The 24443-nt window shown below is 42.3% G+C and overlaps 1 protein-coding gene across 1 annotated transcript in view; it reads left to right on the plus strand.

Annotated features, from left to right (window-relative positions):
• The first annotated feature begins 6 nt into the window (after positions 1 to 6).
• Positions 7 to 24443, plus strand: part of Sppl3 (signal peptide peptidase like 3) — an 82457-nt gene continuing 58020 nt past the window's right edge. The window contains exon 1 of the mRNA XM_055606302.1: positions 7 to 309. Within this exon, the coding sequence (XP_055462277.1) occupies positions 287 to 309 (23 nt within the window). The 5' untranslated portion in view covers positions 7 to 286. The remainder of the gene's footprint in view (positions 310 to 24443) is intronic.

Below are 24443 nucleotides of genomic sequence, written 5' to 3' on the forward strand. Positions count from 1 at the left end.
GGCGCGCACTGAGCGCGGGCCCGAGCTGCCGTTCGCCCGCCCCGGGCCCTTGTTCTCCGCGCCGCCGCCGCCATGTTGGGTTTGGAGCCGCAGCGGAGCCGTCGCCGCCGCCGCGGCTGACGAGGCCGAGCGCGGAGCCCGGCCCGCGCCGGGGCCCAGGGAGCAGGGCCCGTCGGAGCCCGTCGGAGCCCCGTGTGCCTGTCCGCCGCGCGAGCAAGTCGCCGGGCCCCCGGCCGCGCCCTCTGCCGCCGGCCGAGCGAGCCGCGGAGCCCCGAGAGGCAGCGCCATGGCGGAGCAGACCTATTCGTGGTGAGTGCGGGCTTGGGGGGGCCGGGCCGCAGGTGCCCGCGGGGCCGGGGTGCGGGCGGCGAGCGCCCTCCGAGCCCGGGGGAGGGGCGGCCATCCGAGCGGCGCCGCGGAGCCGACCGGCGCGGGTGCTGGCGGGCAGGAGGGACCGGAGAGGGCGGGCAGAGGCGGGCCCGGGCAAAGGTGTACCCCACTCTGGCGAGAACAGGTGGTAAGAAGCACAACTTGCAAGTAGTGAGGGAGGAGCGGCCGCCTCCACGGTGGGCAGAGGCCCTGCGTGGAGAGCCCGAGCCTCGTACGGCCGAGGGGAGTCTGTTGGGATGACCACATTCTGGAAAGGAAGTCGTCGGTAGCAGTGGGGCATGGGCAGTCTTTGTAAGGGTTGGTACTCTGCCATAGGAATTCGACGAGTGCCCGTGTTCTGGGGTCGATTCGGCGGAGGGGGTGCAAGTTGAGCCCCTTGACTTTTCAGCAGGTTGAGGGGGCTTAGACACATGCTGGTAGTTTTCAGGGGGTGACAAATGGCGTCCTGTTGAGGGAGTGCCAACTTTGGGGGAAAGGGAGCTGAGAAGTGCAGAGGTGTGGAGTGTTTGCAGTGGAAGGAGGTTGATTATATTCGGGATGAGTGGAGAGCAAGTAATGGCTTTTGAGGGTGAGAAAACAGGAGATGGATGGTTGGCTGCAGGTTTGGGTCGGGGAACCAGGTTGCAGTCTAGAGAGGCTGGAGAAGGTTTGAAGGAAGCACTTGTGATTTGGTGCAGAACTGGGAACTTTTCCCTAGAGTAGGGTTTAAGGTCCGCTCTTGTAATTGGAAAAGTGAGTTCTTCGTTTCTTGTCCCTAAACTGCAAAGTTCAAGAATTGCCTTCTGCACCGCCTGCACGAATGGAGTCGGAGCAGACTGTCATGTGTCCCAAATTATAATGGAACTTTAACTATCGGAGACAATAAAATAAAAGGGTTATATATGAAAACAAGGAATGGTACGTGAGGAACTCATTGTGTCCCAACAGAGGGTTGATGATTGAAGATAATTAATATTGCAGATCTCAGCGATGTATACGCAGTCTGAAAAAGAAGATAGCTGAGAAACTGAGGGGAGTAAGTAACTGAAAGAAAAGCTAGGTTTTGGAGGCTACAGTTGTGTTTTAAAAAGACAAACTGATTTGATAGTTTTGAGCAGCAGTGAGGGGCATCTCGGTGGCAGGTGGTGTGGAACACAGGAACACAGTTTGCCCTCAGCTGGATTAGGAAGTGGAGGCGGCGGTGACACAGCTGTGGGTGGTGGTACAGCTAGGGCTAGCCCTGTACCATGAAGACTCCCAGGTGAATCCTCATGTCTGCCTTACTGTTTTGTTTTTAACTGTACTCTAAAAGGATATCTATTTGTTAAAAAAAATAAATAAATAACATAGTGGTCAGGAAATGGGGAAGGAATTAACGTGGTTGTACCTGCTTGCAATCCCAGTTTGTGTTTGGCCAAGGCAACGGAGTGATACCCTGTCTATAAAAATGTGTTACTACTGGGTAGATAGGCCACATACCACTTCTCTGGTGTTCATGGGCCCTACTAGTTAAGGAGAGACTGCTTTGTGAAGTCTGATCATTTACAAGATGTATTCTCTTGAAATAATTCCTTGGGTCTCAGCTTTATTTGATTGTCAAGGAAGCACCTTGCCATCAGGACAGTCAGCCTCTCCTTGCTGGCTTGTTCTCAAGTGCAGAAAGCCACAGTGTCTGGAGAGAGGATGATGATGGTGTGTGTGTGTGTGGGGGGGGAGCAACAGGACTAGGAAGCTACATTCCTGTCTCATTTCCTGGTTCTTCCCAAGTCAGTCAGGGCACAAAAAACTAAGTGCACAGTGCTTAATGTGCAGTCTTCTCGCTTGTCCCTAAGGTGGGTAAATCTTATTTTCAGAGGAGGAAACAGGCTAAAGGAGACGCTCTGAATATGTGTCCCATGAGTTCTCTCGCCAACTTTACCCATTCTCACCAAAATACCAATGTGGAGGAGTTATTCTGAAAGTATATGTACACTGAATTTTGTTCTTTTTGTCATTGTTCACTTGGCTTATACACAACATGTGATTTAAGAAAATGTTTGATTATTTGTATTCTGCATTTAAGATCAGTGTACTATGACCCTGAATATTTGTCTTGAGAATGGAGCCTAGGAGGAATGTAGTATTTAAAAATCGGCTTATGTTATAGCCTCTGACATGTAAGTTATATATAAAACAAGATTTCTGTTATTGGTAAATACTGTTATTGGGTTCACAAGTTTGTTATGTTATTCTTTTTTTTGTTGTTGTTCTTTAATATCTTTTTTAATTTAATTTTTTTATTATTAGTTACATTTTATTAACTCTGTATCCCAGCTGTATCCCGCTCCCTTATTCCCTCCCAATCCCACCCTCCCTCCCTCATCTCCTCCCTGTATGTTATTCTCTTGACTTAACATGTTTAACTTTTTTGTAATATCATCAAAAAAACATTACACCTTACCAGTAAGATCATATGGTTCTGATTTCTTGTACAATTCATTTCCTATAAAATTCTATCACCCAAAAGGTCTAGCTCAAGCTCCATCTAGCTGTAAAGCATTTCCTGCCCACTGCTGTCTGCATTACCCCTTCCATTTCTTGTGTAGATACTGAGCCCCCACTAAACTTTCAGAGAAGACCATGTAACACTAACTTACCCTCCTCTAGTGTCTAGTGCCCTCTCTGGCACACAGCTTCTGCCCAGTGCAGTTAATGTGACAGCAGCTTCTCAGTTTATCTTGTATTGCAGGAATGCTGAGTAGGAGGAGAGTTACTGCAGGATTCCTGTGTAGTAGCTTTCCTGATGTCTCACGGAGTTCATAATATGGGATGTCATACTTTGTTTACTTTTCTGAGACAAGATGTCATCCAAGCTGCCCCAGAACACAGGATGACTTCAGGTTGACCTTAAACTCATTGTTTTCCTGATGCTGGATGGCAAACCTGCAGCACTACTCCCTCTTGGAAGTTTGAAATAAAAGTTGTTAACAGAAGAAATTAAAATAGTTGGTAGGAATGATGCCAGGATCTTTTATTATTTGTTTGGTTGGCCTTTGGGGTAAGGGTCAGGGCCACAGGTTTCTCCAAGTTTAAGACTGGCCTGAGGCTGGCTTTGAACTCCTGATCTTCCTACATCTTTCTCTTCAGTGCTGGGATTGTGGCATATGCTGCCACATTGGTTCACCTAGTTCTGGGAATTAGACTCAGTTTTACTCACTCATGCTATACAAGTAGTTACTGAACACTTCCCAGCCTCCCAAGGAGCCTCATCATGAATTAACTGCAAGGCTCTGTTTCTGTCCTTTTTACTCACACTGAGGAAGTAAAAGAATGTGGTGCAAAAACACAAATTGAAGGTTGGAGGCAAACACTTGCCCAGTGTATACTTATGAGTAGTTGTTTCAGTGTAAGTACTGTAAGAATCCTGAACTTGGCGCCTGAAATCAATGCCATCTTTGTGTAGGATTACACTTGAACCTGCTAATAGTTGGTTGTGCTTGGCTTACTGTTTCTGTAGGGAGAAGGCCATCTTCCTGAAACATTCAAGTGGGTCTCATTACCAGAGAACTAGCATACTTGTTTATTTTTTATTTTCCGTGTGCTCATGCTTTGAGGATTGCAAAGGAAGAGAACTGGGGCTCAAAAGAGTGTAAGGCAGGGCTGAGGAGACGGCTCAACAGGTGACACTGATTGCCTCACAAGCCTGGTGACCTGAGCTCTATTACTGGAAGCGACAAATACAGAAGAGAACCAGCTCCACAAAGCTGTCCTGTGCCACACTCAGATGTACATATCACATGTGCACGTCTCACATACAAACAACATGAAAAAAATGTAAAAGAACTAAGTGAACAGTAAAAGGGCTCCGAGACAAGACTGTTTGACAGTGACAGTAACAATCTCGGTACTACTTAGGCAGAGAGGCAGGTGATCTGAGCTAGAGGCCAGCCTGGTACACAGCCAGTTCCAGGACAGCCAGGGCCACACAGAGGAAGACCCTGACTGAAGGAAAGAGAAAAAGAAAAGTAAACAACCTTGTAAACATGGGCTTAGGAGTTGGGAGAAGGCATGAGGAGCTTGTGTTTATGGGAGAGATGGCGGGGTTTTGCCAGGCTGTTGTATTTAGAGATGGACTAAGTAAGGCTTCCATAAAGAATCCAAGGACTGCTTAATGGTTTAAAAAAAATGAGTCTGACATATGTTTCCACAGTCATTTTGCAGTATCTTGTCATTGAGTTCCTGTATTGGCCTCCTCTTTGGATGACCATTTTTCCTTTGAGTGGCCTTCTAATGATCTAAGTTATATAGTAATCCTATGCTCGTAGGTTTTGGCCCAGTTAGGATAAAATTCGAATTCCCTAATACAGTTCTTCAAGACCTAGTTTTATGGTTTTTTTTTTTTTTTTTTTTTTCTGAGAGATGGCAGACAAACAACACAGATACCTCAAGGGGAGGTTGCTGTGCCCAGGTGAGGTCTTGCCCTGTAGTATAGTTGGTTGATTTTACTGAAGATGAATGAGAATGCTTCTGTCTGTGCTGCTGTCTAGACTTAGATGAGATTTTAGAGCTGCGCTGCACTAGTGTGGTAGTCTGTGAAAAGGACACAGGTTTCCAGAACTGCTGGAGTTCAGCTCTGACTTAGGGTATTGTTACATGTCAGTGTATTTGTTCTGGTCGTGTTCTGATCGCTACTTTCAGCAGCTGCAACTTTTTCAGAAATAGTTTAAAATATGGTTGTTAGGGTTATAGACTTTATGAGACTTACTCAAACATGTTTTACCTATAGGTTAAAGTGGTATGATGATATCATTTGGGTAATAGAGATTTAAGCTAAAAATTAGTCAAATTTAAAATCATAAATTTGTTTTCAAATCATTTTTTAATTTTATCATCAAGTCTTTGAGGGGAAAAGAAATTGGAGACATCTTTATGTGATCATTCCCTTTACAGATGGCAGATGACATTGCAGTGATGTATCACACAGCTCTATATGATTGTAACACCAGTAACCTCCATAAATCACTAGCTTTTATTGTGCTTGCATGTGTCATCAAACCATCTCATGCAGAATGAAAAGATGTTTTGCTTTGTAGACCAGGCTGGTCTGGAACTCAAAGGTTTACCTGCCTCTGCCTCCAGAGGGTGGGTTAGAAGCTTGCACTACTACTCTTGGGCTGGATGAATATTTTAAGAGTTAACTGACCAAGTTACTTTAGTTGGGTTTTGACATCTAAACACTTACATGATTTATTTCAATGACAGTAAGCCATGAGTACAATTTGACTTTTAGAGAGTACTGTAATTTATTTTTGAAAATGTTTTTAAAGTCTTTTTTTTTTTTTTTTTTTTTTTTTTTGGTTTGGATGTTTTGTTATTGTTGTTTTGTTTCCAGACAGGGTTTCTCTGTGTAGCCCTGGCTGTCATGGAACTTGCTGTGTAGATCACACTCAGCCCAGCTTCTCTTCTCCAGTGCTGGGATTTTTAAAGGTGTGCATCACCACTGTCCACCTATGTTTTTAAAGTTGAAACATTCATTCTTGGAAGTTAAAATACTGGTTTTATGTGATTCTGTAAACAGAGAAGTGTCTAACTTTGAGTTTCTATATCATATCTTCTAATTTTAAGGAGTTAGAAGGAGACTGCCTTAGAATTTTCACCTTTTAACTGTGTTGTAAGGGACAGCAAGAAACCAAATTCAATTTTATAGGGGAAAAAACTATTTAGTTCCTATGACCTTTGGAAAGAATTGTCAACTATCATATTTTAATAATCGCGCTCACTAGGGCTGTATCTTTTGATATTTCAAGACAGGGTTTCTCTGTGTAGCCTTGGCTGTCGTGGACTTGCTTTGTAGACCAGGCAGTTCTTGAACTCACAGAGAGCCAGCTGCCTCTGCCTCCTGAGCGCTGGGATCAAAGGTGTGCGACACCGTGCTGGCTCTAGGGCTGTATGTTAAAAAAGAAAGTTTTACTTACTGGTGGAGCCTATAAAAAGGTTGTAGCTTTCAAACACTGCATTAGCAGGAGACCTTCAGAAGAGTTTTGATTTTTGTTTACTTTGCTTGTAGGGTTTATTCTAAGTTGTAGAAAAGTAGATAAATTCTTTTTTTTTTAATTTGAGTATTGCTTGTTGCCCCCCTCCCCCATCATTTAGACTACCCTGGTTGTTTTCACTTGTGAATCATGTTGAACGTAAGTGATCACTCAGAAGTTGTTCATTTCTTAGTACATTTAAATTTTAAAACCCAAGACCAAATTCTGCTCTTGGATTGGAAATTTTTAATGTGAGAGTGATTTTCACATCTGGTTTATTGTGAGCTCGATGTATCTTAGGCCCAGTGTTTGATCAGGAACTGTACCACTGAACTTTCACACCACCACCACCAGTGTTGCTTAAATAGTGCTTCTGCAGGTCCTCTGCAGCTCGCAGAGGTTCTGTGAGATGCTGTGTGGAAATGCTTCTGAAATTGTTCCATGCTCTCTGAAGGACAGCTGCCTGTTTCCGCAGTTATTTCTTAGATTCTGGTAGGTTCCAGAAAGAGTTCTGTAGTATATGAGTGCTTTTCTTGCTGACAGGCTGACCAGCATTGAAACTTCTGAGGTGTCTATTTTATCAGGGGTGCCAAGTGATGCTATGTAGAAAGAAGTAGAGTAACGTGCAGCTTGCTGTTGACTTAGATACAGGGCCGTGTGCTCAAGTCAGGACCTTTCACAGGTTTTACTGTCCGCTACTGCAGTTCACAAGGGAAAGGAAATTACAAGGTTTCATTTATATTCATGTAATACTCAGTTGGGTCCTTTGTGGGGCAGGTGGACTTTCCCTGGATTTCTCAGTAATGCACAGGAAACTTTTCCACTCTTCCAACAGCAGGGAAAGGCTTTACCAGTTTCTTATCTGTTTCCTTACCCACAATTTGCCAGGCACAATGTTCAGAAGGTCTATGTAGCCAGACTAAAGAAACAATGGACAAAATTTCACCCAGCATGTCCTATTTAGGTCAAAAATGAAGTCTGGCTACATAGACCTTCTGAACATTGTGCCTGGCTTTGTTTTGTTGTGTTCTAGTCTTAATTTGTCCTCAGCATTGTCTAATTTTTACCTTCAAAACTTGATTAAATCTTGGCCTTGTTTTTGTTTAAAGGAAAATATTTTACTGTCATCCACAGCATTTTTACTATGTTCAAAACATTTGTACATTTAAATCCATGTTTATGAAAATCTTAGAAGTCTTAGAATTAAGAATAATAGTAAAGTATAAGTTGTCTTATCTTTGCCTTGGTTAGTGAAAACATACTTAGAAATGCTGCCTGGTACCACAAGCCCAGCTAGCCAGTTAGATGAAGACTTAGGGAGTGGTAAGGTCATTAACTAATCGAGGGCAAAGAATAGAAGACCAGACACTTGGAATACTTGAGAGACTCAGAATGAAGCCAGCGAAGTGATGCACACCTTTAACCTCAGTTCTCAGGAGGTAGAGACAGGTGGAGATCTGAGTTCCAGGCCAGCCTGGTCTACTAAGAGAGTCCAGGACAGCCAGGGCTATTACACAGAGAAACCATGTCTTGAAAAAACAAAACAAACAAACAAAAAATAAAAAAAAACAAAACCAACAAAAAAGTAAAAAACAAAAGAAAAGAAAAAAGAGAAACTCACAATGAAAAACAGGATGGAGAGGAATCAGAAACCTGTGAGTTAGTGATTAGGAAAGTGAAAGGTACAGGAGTTTAGGAGCAGGACTGACGCTTCAGGATTCAGAGGGGGTGAAAAAAAAAACAGGAAGTTAGTGAAGTGTGCTGGGAGAGTTCAGAGTAGTTGGGGTGAAGCCACCTTAGGGCTGGGCAGTGAAGGTGTAGAGGCCTCCTAAGACCTACTGAGGGAAGAAGATGAGAGGATAGTTGAGGACTAGCGGGTCATAAGGTATTTGTTTTTCACTTAAGAGGGATTGTGTGTTTGAAGGCAGGAAGAAGAAATTGATCTTGGAAAGAAAAATGGCTTTGTTTTTGTTTTTGTCTTTTTCCTGTAGTGTAAGCTTAGAGTTTATTTTCTTTAAATTATTGTAGCTATTATCCAAGAGTTGTGCAGAAAAATTAATGGGGAATGTTCAGCGAGTATCTTTAACCTTTGTCACTTGGTCTTATTTATGCTGCCATTTGGTTGTATTGTATTTAGGTAATCTTTTTTACAATTCATGGAATTTATAAAATTCAACCTCTTTACATCTGACTTGAACAAATATGGCCTTATAGTTCCATTTTCTTCCAAGTATTTGTTATTTCAGCTAAATTAACTATTGTTTATCTAGTTACAGGGACTTTGTAGGTGGCCCTTGTCCCCTCTCTAGATATGTAGGTCTCTCCTGTCTGATCAGGGTCCAGCTGAATGTTGTCCTCTTTAAAATGTTCTAAAATTGCACTTTATTTTACTTATGGGCAAGTGTGTGTGCTGTATGTGGGCACGTGTACTGTGGACTTTGTGTGAGGGTCAGAGAACAACTTTGGGGAGTTGGTTCTTACTGCTTACCTTTTCATTTACATGGCCCCGGAGGTCTACCCCAGGTCAGCCAGTATTAACCTGATGAGCCCTTGCTAACTCAGAAGTTGTCCTGTTGTTCCAAGACCTTTTGGTGAAACCGATAGCTGTTTACTTGCTATGCCATGTGGTGGGCACCTATGGATTTTTGACTTCGTGTTGAATGTGTTTATTCCACCTTGTGGCAGTAAGACTCTGTAACAGTGTAAGATCAAAGCTATTATTTTGTGATATAAGGCCGTATACATTATAGGTACTCAGAAATTTTTTATTTAAAGTTTTTTGGTTTTTGGTCTTTTGTTTTTTGAGACAGAGTTTCTCTGTGTAGCCTTGCCGGTCCTAGACTTGCCTTGTAGACCAGGCTGGCTTTGAATTCACTGAGATCCACCTGCCTCTGCTTCCTAAGTGCTGAGCTCACAGGCATGTGCCACCACACCCAACTGTTTTGTTCTGGGTTTTTTGTTTTGTTTTGTTTGTTTTTCAAGACAGGGTTTCTGAAACTTCGTAGCCCTGGCTGTCCAGGAATACATTTTGTAGAACAAGCTGGCCTCAAACTCAGATCCACCTGCCTCTGTTAGGCATATGCCGCTACTGCTTGGCTGGTGCTCAGATTTTTAAAAAGAATTTTAGAGATATAATTTGCTAGACATTGAAATTTTAGAGTAGAATATTTTCCTCAGAATGTGATGGCAGAGCACTTAGAAAAGAGGAATGAAAGTTACAAGGTCACTGCTATTTGAAGGAAATGCAGAAGAAAAGTCACTGCTGTCTTCCGGCTGGCTGTTGGTTTATGACAAGTGTCATTTCTTCTGTCCTGGCACCACTGAACCTGGAAGCTGAGTACTGAGCACCTGGGGGTACTCCTACAAGGGATCAGAGTGCTTCACTCACCTGCACTTAGCTCCAGTCTCCTTGACCTGGACCCACAGTGCTACCCTACCCCTCTTTCTCCACCTCCTCCTCCCCTTGTTTGTTTGTTTGGCGTGGTCTTGAACTTCTGACCCTCGGGCTTCTCTACACCCAGTGTGATACGAGCTGGCCTTAAAGTCTGTTTTTATTTTATGTGAGTATTTTGCTTATGTGCACGTGAATGTACTACATGAATTTCTGGTGCCTGTGGAGACCGGAAGAAGTTCTCAAGTCCTCTGGAGTAGAGAATGGCTGTGAACCACCATATGATGCAGGGAACCTACCCTGGGTGCTCTGCAAGAGCAGGGAGTCTTTTTTACTGTTAGTGGAACTCCTGATGTAGAACACATAGAGATCCAAGACATTGAGAGCTACATAATGAGACCCTGACTCAGAAACGAAATAAAGTTATTTTCTATGTTTATTTATTGTGTGGTGCGTGTGCATGTATGTGTGTGTATTTACAGGAACATGACACAGTGCTTGTGTGGAGGTTAGATAACCTTATAGATTCTCTGCCTACCATCTGGGTTTCTAGTACTAAATCTCACTGGTTCATTTGACCTACTGAGCCACCTCAAAGACTCTGAAGTTTTCTCTTTTTTGGTTTTTTAGAGACAGGATTCCTTTCTCTGGGTAGCCTGGTTGTCCTGGACAGATCAGGCTAACCTCAAACTCACAGAGATCCACCTGCCTCTGCCTCCCAGAGTGCTGGGACTACAGGTATGCGCCTGGCTTGAAGTTTTCTCTTTTAACTTACTCTTCTTTAATGTGTAATCATTATTCAGAAAGGGCAATTTAAAGCAATGCTTTGGTGTGGTGTGTGTACTTAAACCTTACTATACTTAGCAGTGCTTCAGTCTCAGGTCATAATTAAGTCCCATTGGCTTCTCTCTGTCTTTTACATGGTTGCTTTATTTTAAAGGTTTGCCTCCTCTCACTGTCCTCATTCCTCCAAAAAGCGAATGCCCTTTTCCTGTCCCTGTGTCTTGCAAGAATTGTTTTGTTTTGTTTTGATTTTGTTGTGTTGTTGATGATGATGTTCTCACTGTAGCTCAGGGTAGCCCAGAAATTGCTCTTTAGCCCAGGATGGCCTTAGACTCTGTAATCTTAACTGCCTCAGCCTTTCACATGATAGGATTACAAGAATGAGCCACTAAACTAGTCTGCCATTTTCCCCAAAATGGGATCCTCCTGCCTCAGCCTTCCTTGTGCTGAGATTATAGGTCTGTACCACCATACTTTGCTCTTATATTTTCTATGTTGTATCAAGTCTGAGGACACAAAATTAAATCCTAGATTAGTGTGAGAAAGAATGAGTTTTATAGACTTGGCTTCTCTGACTATGTAGCTCTTGAATGTGGGGAAGAAGGGGACGGATGTTACTCCCCTCCCTAAAGGGTAACTATAAGAAAAATGTGGCTTTTTTCCCCAAAGGTAAATGGTATGTAACTACAGTTTTACCTGTCCACGTGACAAATACTAAGCTGTAGCTTATTTTAGAGCATATGTCATAGTGAAAATTACACTACAGCAGGATATAAGACACTCACATAAGAGCCATTTTTGGAAGATAACCCTGGCCAGCAGTGCTTCTTTCTAGTGTAAGCACAGGCTCTCTCTTGGTCATGACAGAGCAGTCATGTATATATACCACAGCTGACAAACTGATTTAAGAAATGAAAGAGTCAGTCAGGTGTGGTGGCACACGCCTTTAATCCCAGCAGAGGCAGGTGGATCTCTAAATTCCAAGCCAGCCTGACTTACAAAGTGACAGCCAAGGGTACACCAAAAAACCCTGTCTCAGAAAACCAAAGGGGGGAAAAAATGGAAGATTGTCTCTTTGCCTCTGTTGGGGATATATTATTTAAATATTGAACAGAAAGTAATATCAAGAAATGGTAAGCAAAAGAATGATTAGTAGCCAATTTATATTTTACAAGTCATTTTTCATTTGTTAGCTATGTTGAGACCCAGCAATGTATTTGGTTTTGTTAGGAAAGGTTGGGGGCTGGGGAATAGTTTTGAAGATAGTGTGTTGTTTTAGTCTTAGCTGGCCTTAAATGTGTTGTGTATCTGAGGTGATCTTGGGCTCATGATTCTTTATTTCTGTATTTCCTGGGATTACAGGTGAGTGCTGCCGCATTTATGTGATTAGGCATTGCTTTTGGTGTTTCCTAGGGCTAACTCTAACCTTGGTGGATTGGTTTGTTTTGAGACAGGATCTTATACTGTAACTCACAGTGGCTGACCTGGAACCCACTGTGCATCCCAGGTAGCCTTGAACGAACTCATGGAGATCTTCTGTCTCAAGATTCTCAAGCGTTGGTATTATAGGTGCAGGCCTTCATGCTCAGCTTTTAGTTTTTATAGAATGTTCTTTGGTATTTTGACCATTTGTTTTTCCAACTTCCCAAGTTCTGTAAAGTATCTTAATGTTTTATTTGGAAGATCATTATACTTACTATTTAACTCAGACAGTCTTCATGATGGAGTACAGTCTTTCTCTACAACTGTCAAAATTTTTCTGTTAGACTTTTAAAAAATTGTATTCACTGCATTAATTGCCTGCTGTCCTATGCCTTTTTTTCTGTCCTTGTTTTAATTATTTTTTATTTTTCATTTTTCAAGACAGGGCTTCTCTGTGTAGCTTTGGCTGTCCTGGAACTCACTGTATAGACCAGGATGGCTTTGAACTCAGAGATTGACCTGCCTCTGCTTTCTGAGTGCTGGGATCAATGTTGAGAGTCACCACATATGCCCAGTTTATATTCTTAATCACCTTCAGTTTTATATCTGTCTATCTTGGTAATTAGTAGCAGCTCTACAGTGTTCTTTCTTTCTGTGGTGCTGGAGTTACACCATCTCTACCTGTACTTAGAAGTGTAACTGACCTAACAATTGGTGTAATTCACTTTTTTTTTTAAATCTTTTTGTTTTGGTTACTTTAGTGATTAAAGAATCATCAGTAAGCCAGAGATTATCAGTAACTGAGTCTTGATAAAGCTTGGGCTGTATGCTGAACATCAAAGGGTAGAAAGGTTTGCCCTGGCTCCAGGATGCCTGTGGCCTCTGCTGAAGAAGCACAGAGCTGAGGACTGGAACTGGATGGTGGATTTTCGATAGTGCTTTTATCTTTAGGATGGTGTGTACAGGCCTGGGCTCCTCCTGCTTAGATCCCTGACTTTGGGGTTATAGATGGGCACAGCACAGTGCTCTGAAAGATTGCTTACTCACATAGTATGTCTTTTTTTTTTTTTTTTTAAGGTTTAAAAAAATTTTTTAAGTGCGTGTTTGTGTGTATAGGAATGTATCCTGTGTGTGTAGAGGCCAGAAGAGGGTGTTAGATCCCTGGAGCTGGAGTTATACAGGGTTGTGACTGACTAACCTGTGGTAGGAATAGAACTCAGGCCTTCTAGTATCTCTCTAGCGCCTCCCTCCCAGTTACTTTTTCTTGTGGTTATCCATCTTTTCCTGCTTGTTTGCATACCTAGACACTGGGGGTTGTATTTCACTGGATTCTGACTTCTGCTGTGTCCCTGTGATAGTCAGGTGGCGCTGTGCTATACGTAATTTTCAGTCATGGACTGGCTTTGTTACAGCTTTTACAGCGTTCCCAGAGGTTGCTGTGCGTGGACAGATTTAGCTCCCACTACGAAGCGTTCCTCGTAGAGATTCTTACAGAGACTTTGGTGTTGGGCTCTATGGTGGTTTCTTTATTCTTAGCTTTCTAGCCCTTGGTGGACTCTTGCAAATCGACTTGAGACTTGAGGGAATCCTGTGGACTGCAGGCTCAGTGCATGCAGCACCTTCCTCTCCAATCTCCTTGCCCACAAATCTAGATGTTTCCTTTTCCCAAACTCATTTGTCTTCTCAGCTCACTGCGACCTTCAGATTCAGTGTTCTCTTTAACCCTTCCTACTTCATTTCTGTATTTGTATTTGCTTTTAAAAAAATCAGTGTATAAAAAGATTTTTAATACAACAAAATGTTTTTTTTTAATAGTCTAGTCTGTAAAAACTGATACCTTTGTTCTCTCTCTCTTTCTGGTTTTTCAAGACAGGGTTTCTCTGTGTACTTGGCTGTCCTGGAACTCACTTTGTAGACCAAGCTGGCCTCAAACTCAGATCCACCTGCTCTGCCTCCTAAGTGCTGGGACTAAAGGTGTGTGCTACCACTGCCTGGCTACATTTCTTTCTTAAAGTTAACAATATTTTATTACCTTTTTGAAGAATTTTTTTACATACTTTCCAGATATTCTTGTATTTTTTCTCAACTATATATTTGGAATTCTTTTTATAATTATTTGTATATTTCACTTCTCTGTTGTACGTGAGTTGTGTTGGATTACACATACTTGTAGTGTTTGTTTCTGTAGTCAGAGCTTTCTGTGTCCTGACTGGAGAACAGTACTGTGTAGTACTAGGCTTGCATGCTTCAGTAAATGGGCAGCAGGTGCCAAGGCTCGTGCATTGTCTCACCTCACCACATGTATCCACGTGTAGTAACCATCCATCCCTTTGAGGAAACTGTTGAAATCTGAGCGCATGCTTGCTTGTCATCCTAGCAGGGGTCATTGCAGGCATTTGATGGACAGAGTTAGGTTTGTTACGCTTTTGCAGGATGGAGCACAGCGTCCGCTGTGAGTGAGTGACTGCTCTGTGTCATGGTGTTTGACTCTCCTTTAGTTACTTAAATCTGAAATGTTCTTGCACGAATTCAAAGCATTTAACACAACACATTGTTTCTGAGTATACCTGCTTATATGTTGGAGCACACTGTACTGTTATGTAGTTTGGCCAGCAGGTTAGCATTTGGAAAAGCATGTTACATACATGAATGTCACATACGTGAGTACTCCTCTGGGTACTGTAGTCACATTTTTGCTACAGTTAGGACATTATACTTGGATTTGTTTAATTTCCTATTTTGAGATAGAGTTTCAGTTGTAGTCCAGGCTGATCTCAAATTGAACTTATGGCAGTCTCCTTCCACCTCCCACATAACCTGAAAACAATTTTATACAGTACTTTAAATAATATTCGCTCATAAACCAAGACTTGATGTTTATTGAACCACAAGAAAACAGCAGTGGTCTTTGTTAGCCACTGTGGTTTTCAGCCCTGCCATCCCTGATTCTGAATTTATAGACTACTAATAAGGAATCATTTTTTGCACTTATTTGCACATGAGTTCAGTAAAATCATGACACACAACTGCAGTGAATCGGAGATGTGTTTGAGGAAGCTAAGAGCAGTGTGGCCATACATCAGAGCAGTATCAGTTGCCACACAGCAGCACAGCTGCTCACAGCTGTCAGTCTCCACTCTGCAGTGCTGATAGAGGTTACTGTAAGCCTTAGTTTCCCCGTTTGTTCTGTCAGCAGAAGCAGTTTGATGGCTATGAAGTATGTTCTGTAAGGCTTAAGGAGACATTCTGCTGGTTTTCAGTGCCTAATTAACAGCATTTGTCTTAGAAGACTGGTTTTATGAGTTGTGCTATTGCTTGTGCTCTGTTCTGTTACGAATGCTCTATTCCTTTGGAACATGCCTCCATTACACATCTCACAACTTCCACATTATTAAAAATACCATTGTCAGCCAGGTGTGGTTGTGCACACTTCCTAATTCCAATACTTGAGAGGTTAGAAGTAGGTAGAATTTTGTGAATTTGAGGCTGACCTGGTCTACAAAGTGTGATCCAAGAGATACCCTGTCTCGATAAATAAGTAAATAAGCAAATATTAATAAATAAAAATTTAAAAAGTCTCTGTTGCTACTGAAGTTCCTCTCTAGTTCCTCTCTACTTTTCTGTAAATAATTTTCTTAAAAATTATTATTACTTTTTTTGTCACTTTTTTTTTTTTTTTTTTTTTTTTTTGCCAAGTTGTTGCAGAGGGTAAGATTTATTGTACCTCTTTTACTGGATAAGCCACTGCCTTTAAGGACAGAAAAGAGAAAGGTTAGAATTTCTATCAGTTTCAAGTTGCCTACATATTACAAATACATTTGTGGTCTGAGCAAAGATGGGAATTTAAGGAAATGCTAAAAATTTGGTTCAGTACTCCATTCAAACCCTCTGCTCATCCCCAGGCCTTAACTTCATCCTGTACCGCTTACCAGGACTTCTACTTGACAAAGCTTCCAGATTTCAAAGCAGCCTGCTACCCAAATTTAAAGTTGAGGGGACAAGACACAAGTATTCTACTGTTGTATAAAAATGTTGGATGCTGGCTAAATTCTACCCTTTGTTAGAATTTAAATAGCCCTCTCTCATAGTTGCCTAGTCCACAGGTTACCAAATTGCAGACAGTTATTTACTCTTTCCAAAGGGCACTGGGTCACCGATGTTGACTTCTGTGGTTGGTGTGTAGGGAACAACCAAAGGTAATGTCGTCAGAGAAAGTGCAAGGAGTCATGCAAAGTTTGGCTACGCTTAGTGCATGTGCTCCCCATGCTCACAGGCACACATGCTGCCCTTCCATCTGAGGCTTGGCCAGCCTTGTTTCATTTGAATAGAACTGAAGAGTTTACAAGTGCTGCTCCACAGTATTGCTCATATTTTTTATTTTTAAGAAAAAAATCAGATATATAAGTTATTTTCATGGGCAGAGCCTCATTTTGAAATGCAATTTCAGTTATTAACACATTTTTTTAGTTTTAATACAGCCTGAGCCTTGTGCCTGCAACCTCTTACTTAGTTTGAGGCTTTGTCCATGGCATCAGACAGGCTAGCTTATTCTTGGGTGCCGAGGCATTCAAACTTTTCTGGGAGCAAATGGATTATATTACTGGGCACAGGATGTTTACTGAATGAGTCCTGAGTAAATGGATGGCTGTAGTACCAGCATGCACATGGAGCTGCAGAAAGACAATCTAGTACATGAGTACATTTTGATTAGCATTCAGGAAGGTTCCCTTCACTGTGGACAGTAGAGGGATTCCACGGAGAAAAGGAGAGAGTGGGGGTCAAAAGTCTTCTGGGTGAATTAGAGCCCGTCTATCAGGCAGATAGACCAAGCCTGGGTCATCCCTGGGTCCTCTGGAACTGCTGCTGGTGCCAAAGTAAAGCCCTGTGAGAGTACCATGCAGAACCACACACACAAAGTGCTGCTGAAGTAACTAACTCAGCAGTTAAGATCACTGGTCCCAGCTCTCGCATGAAGTAACTCCAGCTCCATTGGAACTCAGAGAGGTAACCTCTAGACAACAGGACTGATCTCTCTGGGGAGTAGGGACTGAAGACTCAGCACTCTTGGCCTTGCTAAGAGCCTTCTAAATAGGTCTAACTAGATGAATGGAAGACATGTTATGTATTCCCTTTCCTCCTTCCTTCCATCCTTCCTTCCTTTACCTATTTTTACTTTGTGTATGGGTGTTTTGCCTGCATGCATGTCTATGCACCACATATGTGGAGTACCCGTGAAAGCCAGCAGAGGCTGTTGTATCTCCTGGGGCAGGATTTACAGATGACTATTAGCTGTTATGTGGGTTCTGGGAACTGAACCTGGGTCCTCTGGAAGAGCAGTCAGTACTTTTAACTGCTGAGCCAGCTCTCCAGCCCCCAGTGTTGCATAATTCTGACCAATGAAGTATTGCTTCCTCAGCACCGAATGCTTAAAAGTTGGTCCTGTATCAGCCCTTGACCATCCTGATCTTCCTAGGACAGAAAGTCCTTTCCACTTCGTCCTTCAGACTTTTCCAGGGCTCTCAGAAAACCGTTTAGAGTTGTTACTCACAAGCAAGTGAAGGGATTCCTTGTAGAGCCTGTAATGATTTCTGCCCACAATCTGGCTAAAAACAACAGTGGCCTGCCCTCCCCCCTGGCCCAGGGTCACTCTGTTCTATTGAGCCCTGTAGCAAGCTGTGAGTTTTGTAGTCATACCAACTAGTAGCTTCAGTCCTCCCTAATCTGAAAAGAAGTATGAAGTAACCTTGTGATTCCAGAGTTGGCTTAAGATTCAAGGCCCCTGCCATGGAGAAATTGTAAGGTCTAGATTGTGAGCCCCTGTCTTCTACCTCATAGAGTTGTAGAACCAACTCTATGAGGATGGTTCTACAGTGTGAACAAAGTGAAGCCTTCCAGGGTGAGACAACAACTCAAGGCCCCTGTGGCCAATAGTAGCCGAGCTTTCCCTAAGTAAATGACAGCCTGCTGTGTTAGACACATACAGAGTCTTATTAGCTTTTCGGTTCTCAGGGTGAGCGCAGCAGTTCAGAGCAGATGTAAAAAGGTAGGTAGAAGTCAGGTGGAGGAGGTGGCGGTAGAGGTAGTGGCAATGGTGCATGCCTTTAATCCCAGCACTCAGGAGACAGAGGCAGGAGGATCTCTGAATTCCAGGACAGCCAAAGCTGTTGTTACACAGAGAAACCCGGTCTTGAAAAACAAAACAAAAAAGGTAGGCAGAGGCAGGATCATGAGAACAGCCTTGGGTATACATCCCAATTGTGTCCAATGTTTAATATCAGGAAACTTGTCTGCCTCTTTGAGCTCAATTTTCTTATTTACGAAGGGGCCTATAAATAGTCCTATATCTTAGGGGTAGTTTGGAAGGAAAGTAAGACACTATATTCAAAGTATATAGTATTAGACACCTTATAAAAATTGTTAGCAACCAAAAAAAAAAAAAAATGCTAGCAACCAATTAGTCTTAACCTAAAACCAGAACTTTCTCAGTCTTAGTACTATTAGCATTTGGACTAGAAAGTTCTGTTGCTGTTGTGAGTTGACCTGAGTATCAAAAGATATTCAAAGAGTACAGTTAGGACAAATTTGAAGACTTGAATTGGTGTTACTTTTTTTTTTTCTTTTGGTTTTTCAAGTCAGGGTTTCTCTGTGTAGCCTTGGCTGTCCTGCTCTCGCTTTGTAGACCAGGCTGGCCTCAAACTCACAGAGGTCCTCCTCACTCTACCTGCCAGAGTGCTGGGATTACAGGCGTGCACCACTGTACCCAGCTGTGATTTGGTGTTGCTTGTAATTGTACAGTCACATGTACTTCACTTCACATAAAATGAGTGTTCCTGTGTGCTAAGTAGAGGAGGTTAGTTTATAGGTTGAAAGAGGCTGAAGGAAGTAAAAACACAGGGAGGAAACCCAACAAAATAAGTTGTTCCTTTCTTTGGAAGGTGGATGACAGGGAAACAGAGCAGTGGGAAAATAACTGGCTGGTTAGTATTGGATTTACCTTTTTAAAGATTGAAGCCCATTGCAACTGTCCTGTTTGAGAAAACTTGCTATCCTATCACGTTCTAGGAAAGTCACATAGATCATCTTAGTCTGGCAAGGTGGAACTGCTGTATGAATGACACCATCTTCATTTTCTTCATTCTGGCCTTTTAAGGTCTACTGCTGGAGCTCTGTGCATATATAGGTTTTATTACTAGGTGCAACCCAGAGATATAATGTAGGGAGCCAGTCATAAGCTTATAGATGATGTTTAAAGTAATCTGATAAGGAACCTGATAAGACCATGACCAAGGGAAGAGTGTGCAGGTGGTGGAAAGTAATGTTTACGCAGTTTGCATTTTCTCCTGTGTATTCACTAAGGACCAGGCTTTGAGCAAGTGCAAAGTACAGGTGGACTTGGCACAAGGGAAGTCCCATTACATATTAGAATGTTAATCTTGATGGCCAGCTAAGGTGGATTGGAAACCCTCTAGATAAGTAAAGCACACATCTGGGTGTATCTGTGGTTGATCTAGATAGCATGTACTTTGACCTGATCAGTGGAGTGCTCCCTTGAAGTGATAACAGGTAGGAACACAGCCTATGGTGCAGGATGTTACTGGATGTGTCTTTGGGGCTGTGTCTTGTCCCTTCTTGTATTCCATTCTGCTCTGCTTCCTGTCTGCCATGAAGTGAACAGGACCATAACTACCATCCATCCTGTATTTCCCAAGCACACAGAGCCTGGTAACTCTGGACTGAGGTCTCTGAAACTGTGAGCCAAAGCAAAACTTCTCTCCTTTGAATTGCTTTCTCAGGTGTTTGGCTACATCTTTTGAGCAATTGCTTGGTACAAGGTGCCCATCTAGGCACTCAGGACGTAAAGGAGCAGGCAGGCATAGCTTTTCATAGAGGAGTCATTTTAGGTGGAGGACACAGCTATTGAGAAAGGTACGCTCAGGAAGTGATGAAGCCAGTGGGGTAGCAGAGACTTGGGTGTCTTATGTGAACTGGCAAAGCCATATAGACTTCATCCTAAGATACGATGGCCTGAGAGGTTATATGTGGGGTCTCACATGACCAGATGACCACTGAGTAGACTAGAATTCAAAGGACACCAGAATGCCAGCGAGGAGGTTGTTGAGGCTTATGCCTCTTAGTTCCTCTGTTTTAAACATGTGTTTGCAAGTTGCACATGGCAGTGCATGCCTGTAATCCTAACACTGGGGTATAGGAGAATCAGCAGTGCAAGGTGAGCTTCAGCTCCATAGAGTTCAAGGTCACTCTGGGCTCTGGTGTGAGACCTTGTCTAAAAGTCTTAAAACAAATAGATAGACAAGAACACACCTGTTTATAGAGCCTCAGTTATGAAGGAGGGAGGTGTACATGAAGTTATTCTCAGTAACTGTAGGACTCCTAGTAATCTAGAAACTTGTCTTTGGAGATCATAAAGCCAGAGTTTAATGCCATACGTAATAGTCTTGTTTCTTCTGCAGTCGTTGGTACAGTCTGATCTCATTAGCTGGTGCTAGACCCTCTGTGACATATTTTATTTGAGTTTATATAAATCATCTGTCTTGAATTTAGGAGTTCTTCACCATAAGACCATGAAGTAGAGATAATGTAATTCATGCAGGCAGCTGGGGTTATTCCCAAGCCTTGGTGTCACCCATTGTACCTGGAGACTTTTGTGGCACGTTACCAGTTTTCTTTCTTGATATCCACTTAAAAAAAAATTTTTTTTTTTTAACATAGGTTTTTTTATGTAGCTCTAGCAGGCCTGAAACTTACTGTGTAGATCACGCTGTCTTGGAACTTACAGAGATCCACCTTCTGAGTCCTGGTAAAAGTGTATGCCATCATGCCCAGCAACAATTATAAAAATAAAAGTGTGCGTGGGAAGTGATGGATACATGACAAGTGTTGACTCTACAGAAATGGCTGTTACCATCGTGTCTTAGATGGATCTAGCCACTTTCTGTATGTCTGTGTATCTAGTCACACATCGTAGCTATAACTTCATGTTTTGTCTGTTGTTTGTTACTTTAAGCTTTCTACAGTGTCTGTTTATAATATCTTAATAGTTCATAACAGTTTTCCACCCATTTATTTTTGAAACAATCCTTTGTGTTAAACATTTGTATTATTTCCAGCTTTTTAGTATTATACTATTCCCCAAGGATTAAAAGAACCCTGGTTTGAAGTTGACTTTCCGTAGTTAATCACTGCATAAAAGCCTGAAGGCAGAGTTCTTGGTAATCTCAAAACTCACAGACAACTGTGAAATTATAACTTTATAGAATAACTTTTATGTGTGTGTATGTATGCGTGGAGGACAGAGGTTAATGTCACGTGCCTCAGAGCTTATTTTTTGAGACAGTCTCCCACTTAACCTGGGAATCACTGGGATCCACCTGTTCCCACCACTCCTGGTGCTGAGGTTATAGACTCCTGCCACTGCACCTGCCCTTGACATGGGTTCTGCTAAGGATCTGAACTCAACCAACTCATGCTTGGATATTGTGCCGTAACAGACAGAGCCATCTCCCAATTTACAAAAATGGCTAATTCTAGGTTTTTCTCTCTCAATAATGTGATAAATCACTTCATTCTTCTAAGTACTCCCACCTTACCTGCCCATCTGCATCTGTTTGCAGCCTCTGTCCCTTTTCAATATGAATGGTTCATGCTCTGTTTAAGGCTGTAACTCTGGTACATTCCCATGGGTCTAAGACATTTGAGTCCATGACACAACCATGTTCATGTCATGAATGCTCATGCAAAAAGGAGTTTACTTGCTTCTCAGACTCCATCACCCATTTCCCCTGAGTAGCAGATTATTCCTCTACAAAGATGCTAAATACTCTTTTTCAAATGCTTCTCTTACCTACACATTCTTCACTCCCACACCATCTCAGTTCTGCCAAACGTTGTCTGTACTCACTTCCATTCTGTTTCAGCCCACTGTACCAACACAGTTTCTCAAAGTCACCAGTGACCACTGTGCTGCTAAATGTAATTGATCAATTCACTCTTCATGTAGTGATACACTTGTTTACAGTTGGCTGTTTTTAAGAAGCTTGTGGGGCTGCATGATGCCTTTGCTGTTAAGAGCACTGGCTGCTCTTCCATAGGACCCGGGTTCAGTTACCAGCACCCACCTGGGAACTCAAAATTGTCTCAAACTCCAGTTCCAGGGAATCCGACACCCTCACACAGGCACACATGAAGGCAAAAGCAGAAATGAGCATTAAAAAGAAGCAGCAGCTTGTGGGGGTCTCTGTTTGGCTTCCAGGATCCCATATTCTGTCAGTTTTCCTGTGCCACTGGCTGCACCTTCTCTGTCTACTATCTTTTCCAGTTCTTCTAATCCACTGGCTGACATCTCTCCTAAATGCTTTCATTCTTTTCCATTTTCATGACCTCATTTACTATCCTGTGCTCACAACTTTCTCATTTGTGTGTCTACCCCAGACTTTCTGCTAAATACTTCTCTAAATACATATTACTATCCTAGGTGAAATACTTCTGGGCCAATAACCATCTCAAACTTAATCCCCATGAACCCTAGCTCTAGGGAGACAGAGGCAGGAGGATCTTGGAGTTGGAGGCTGACTTGGTCTGCATATAAAATTTCAGGCTAGGGCCACACAATGAGACCCTTTCTCAAAAGCCGAAATCTAAACAGCTAACAGCCAGTGGTGTTTTTGAGTCACAAACCTCTGGTTCTGCTTTGCCTCCCACTGCTGAACGTAGAAGAGAAGCTCTTTTTACTTATTTAGCCACTTTGTTTAGAGTTTTTGAAATAAATAGAATTTTTTTTTAAATCTGCTTAATATTTCTTGGAGTCACAGTAAAAAGTTTTCCTATGGGGAAACATTAAAGTTTTGTCTATAAGAAAAGTTAAAAGGCACTTTAAGTGAAATATGAAAATAGCCAGGCTTTCCCTGCATTTGTGGTTTAGAAGATAAAGCCCGACTGAAATCTGGTAAGATGCTGTTCTCTCCTGAACACTAGGTGGTGCACCTCCACACCCAGCGCAGAGGACAATTTGTAAAGTCAGTTCTCTCTTCCTTTACCTTAGTTAAATTCAGCTGGCCCTGGCCAGGCTTGTCCATTAAGTGTTTTACCCACTGAGCCATCTTGCCTGCTCTTCTCCACGTTTTATATCAACATATAAATGATACTGGATTTAATTGCACCCAACTACTAGAGTATATAAATGAACAAGGGCTAATAAAACTTACTGGCTTCTTTAGCATTCTAAAATATTTCAGTAGTGGATCATACTGATGTATTTGACAGTGTCACTGAATTATTTTAATTATATATAGTATTTTATTAGTATATTTTGAGGCTATCATGCGTGTACACATTGTATTTTTATATTATTCACATCTTAATCCTCCATCTCCTTACCCTGCTAACTTGGTACCCTCCCCCACTTTAGAATACTGCTCATTTACCCATGGGCATACTAAAATGTAGTTGACTCATCAGGGGTCACACCTGTAAAGAAAACTGACTGTGCTTCCCCAGAAATTGTGCCTGGCTCATTAGTTAGGAGCAGGGCTCAGGAGCACCTTCCAGTTCCACACTGGGATATTGATGGGCTTGATGATGTGCAGGTCTTACGCGATCAGCTGTAGCTGCTGTGACTTTGAGTGCTGTGGTCTGTCTCGTCAGAAGGCATTGTCTTAGTTTTGCACTCCCTGTCCCTTGGCTCTTACAGTCTTTCTTCCCCCTTCTGTGACGGTCCCTGAGCCTTCAGGAAAGGTTATGATACAGATGTCCCATTTGTGGCTCAGAACCTCACTGATACTCTCTGTACTTTGTTCAGTTATAAATTTCTGTGTTAACCACTGTCCCCTGCACAAAGAAACTTCTGATGAGGCTTGAGATATGTGCTAATGTATGAAAACAGACATAAGAATTTAGAAGGCAGTTTGATATTATGTACTTTTAGCTGAGTAATAGGAGGTTCACCTGAGCTGGGCGGTGGTGGTATGCTCTTTTATTCCTAGCACTTGGGAGGCAGAGACAGGTGTACTCTGAGTTCGAGGTCAGCCTGGTCTAAAAGCAAGTTCCAGGACAGCCAGGGCTACACAGAGAAACCCTGTCTCAAAAACAAACAAAAAAATGGAGGTTCACTCCTAGGTCTTACAGGCTCCCAACTATGGGGTCTTGGCTAGAATTACAGTATTAGGCATGCATTTTCTTTTCTGGAATGGGCCTTAAATCCAATCAGGAAGCAGTTGGTTACCTGAATAACATTCATTCTGCTATTCCACTCATGGGTAGAACTTTGGTCTTTGGTAATTTTGTTAGAAGAAAGACTACATCAAGGTAATATATAAAGGCAGGGGTTTTTTGTTTTTGTTTTTGTTTTGAGGGGGCATTCTTTCTGTTTTTTTGTTTTGAGACAGGGTTTCTCTACGTAGTGTACCACCTTGCCTGTCATAAATGCAGTTTTAATTCTATTAATATGAAGA

The sequence above is a fragment of the Psammomys obesus genome, unplaced genomic scaffold (genome assembly GCF_907164565.1).
Source record: "Psammomys obesus unplaced genomic scaffold, mPsaObe1.curated_primary_1811, whole genome shotgun sequence".
NCBI classification, from domain to species: Eukaryota; Metazoa; Chordata; class Mammalia; order Rodentia; family Muridae; genus Psammomys; species Psammomys obesus.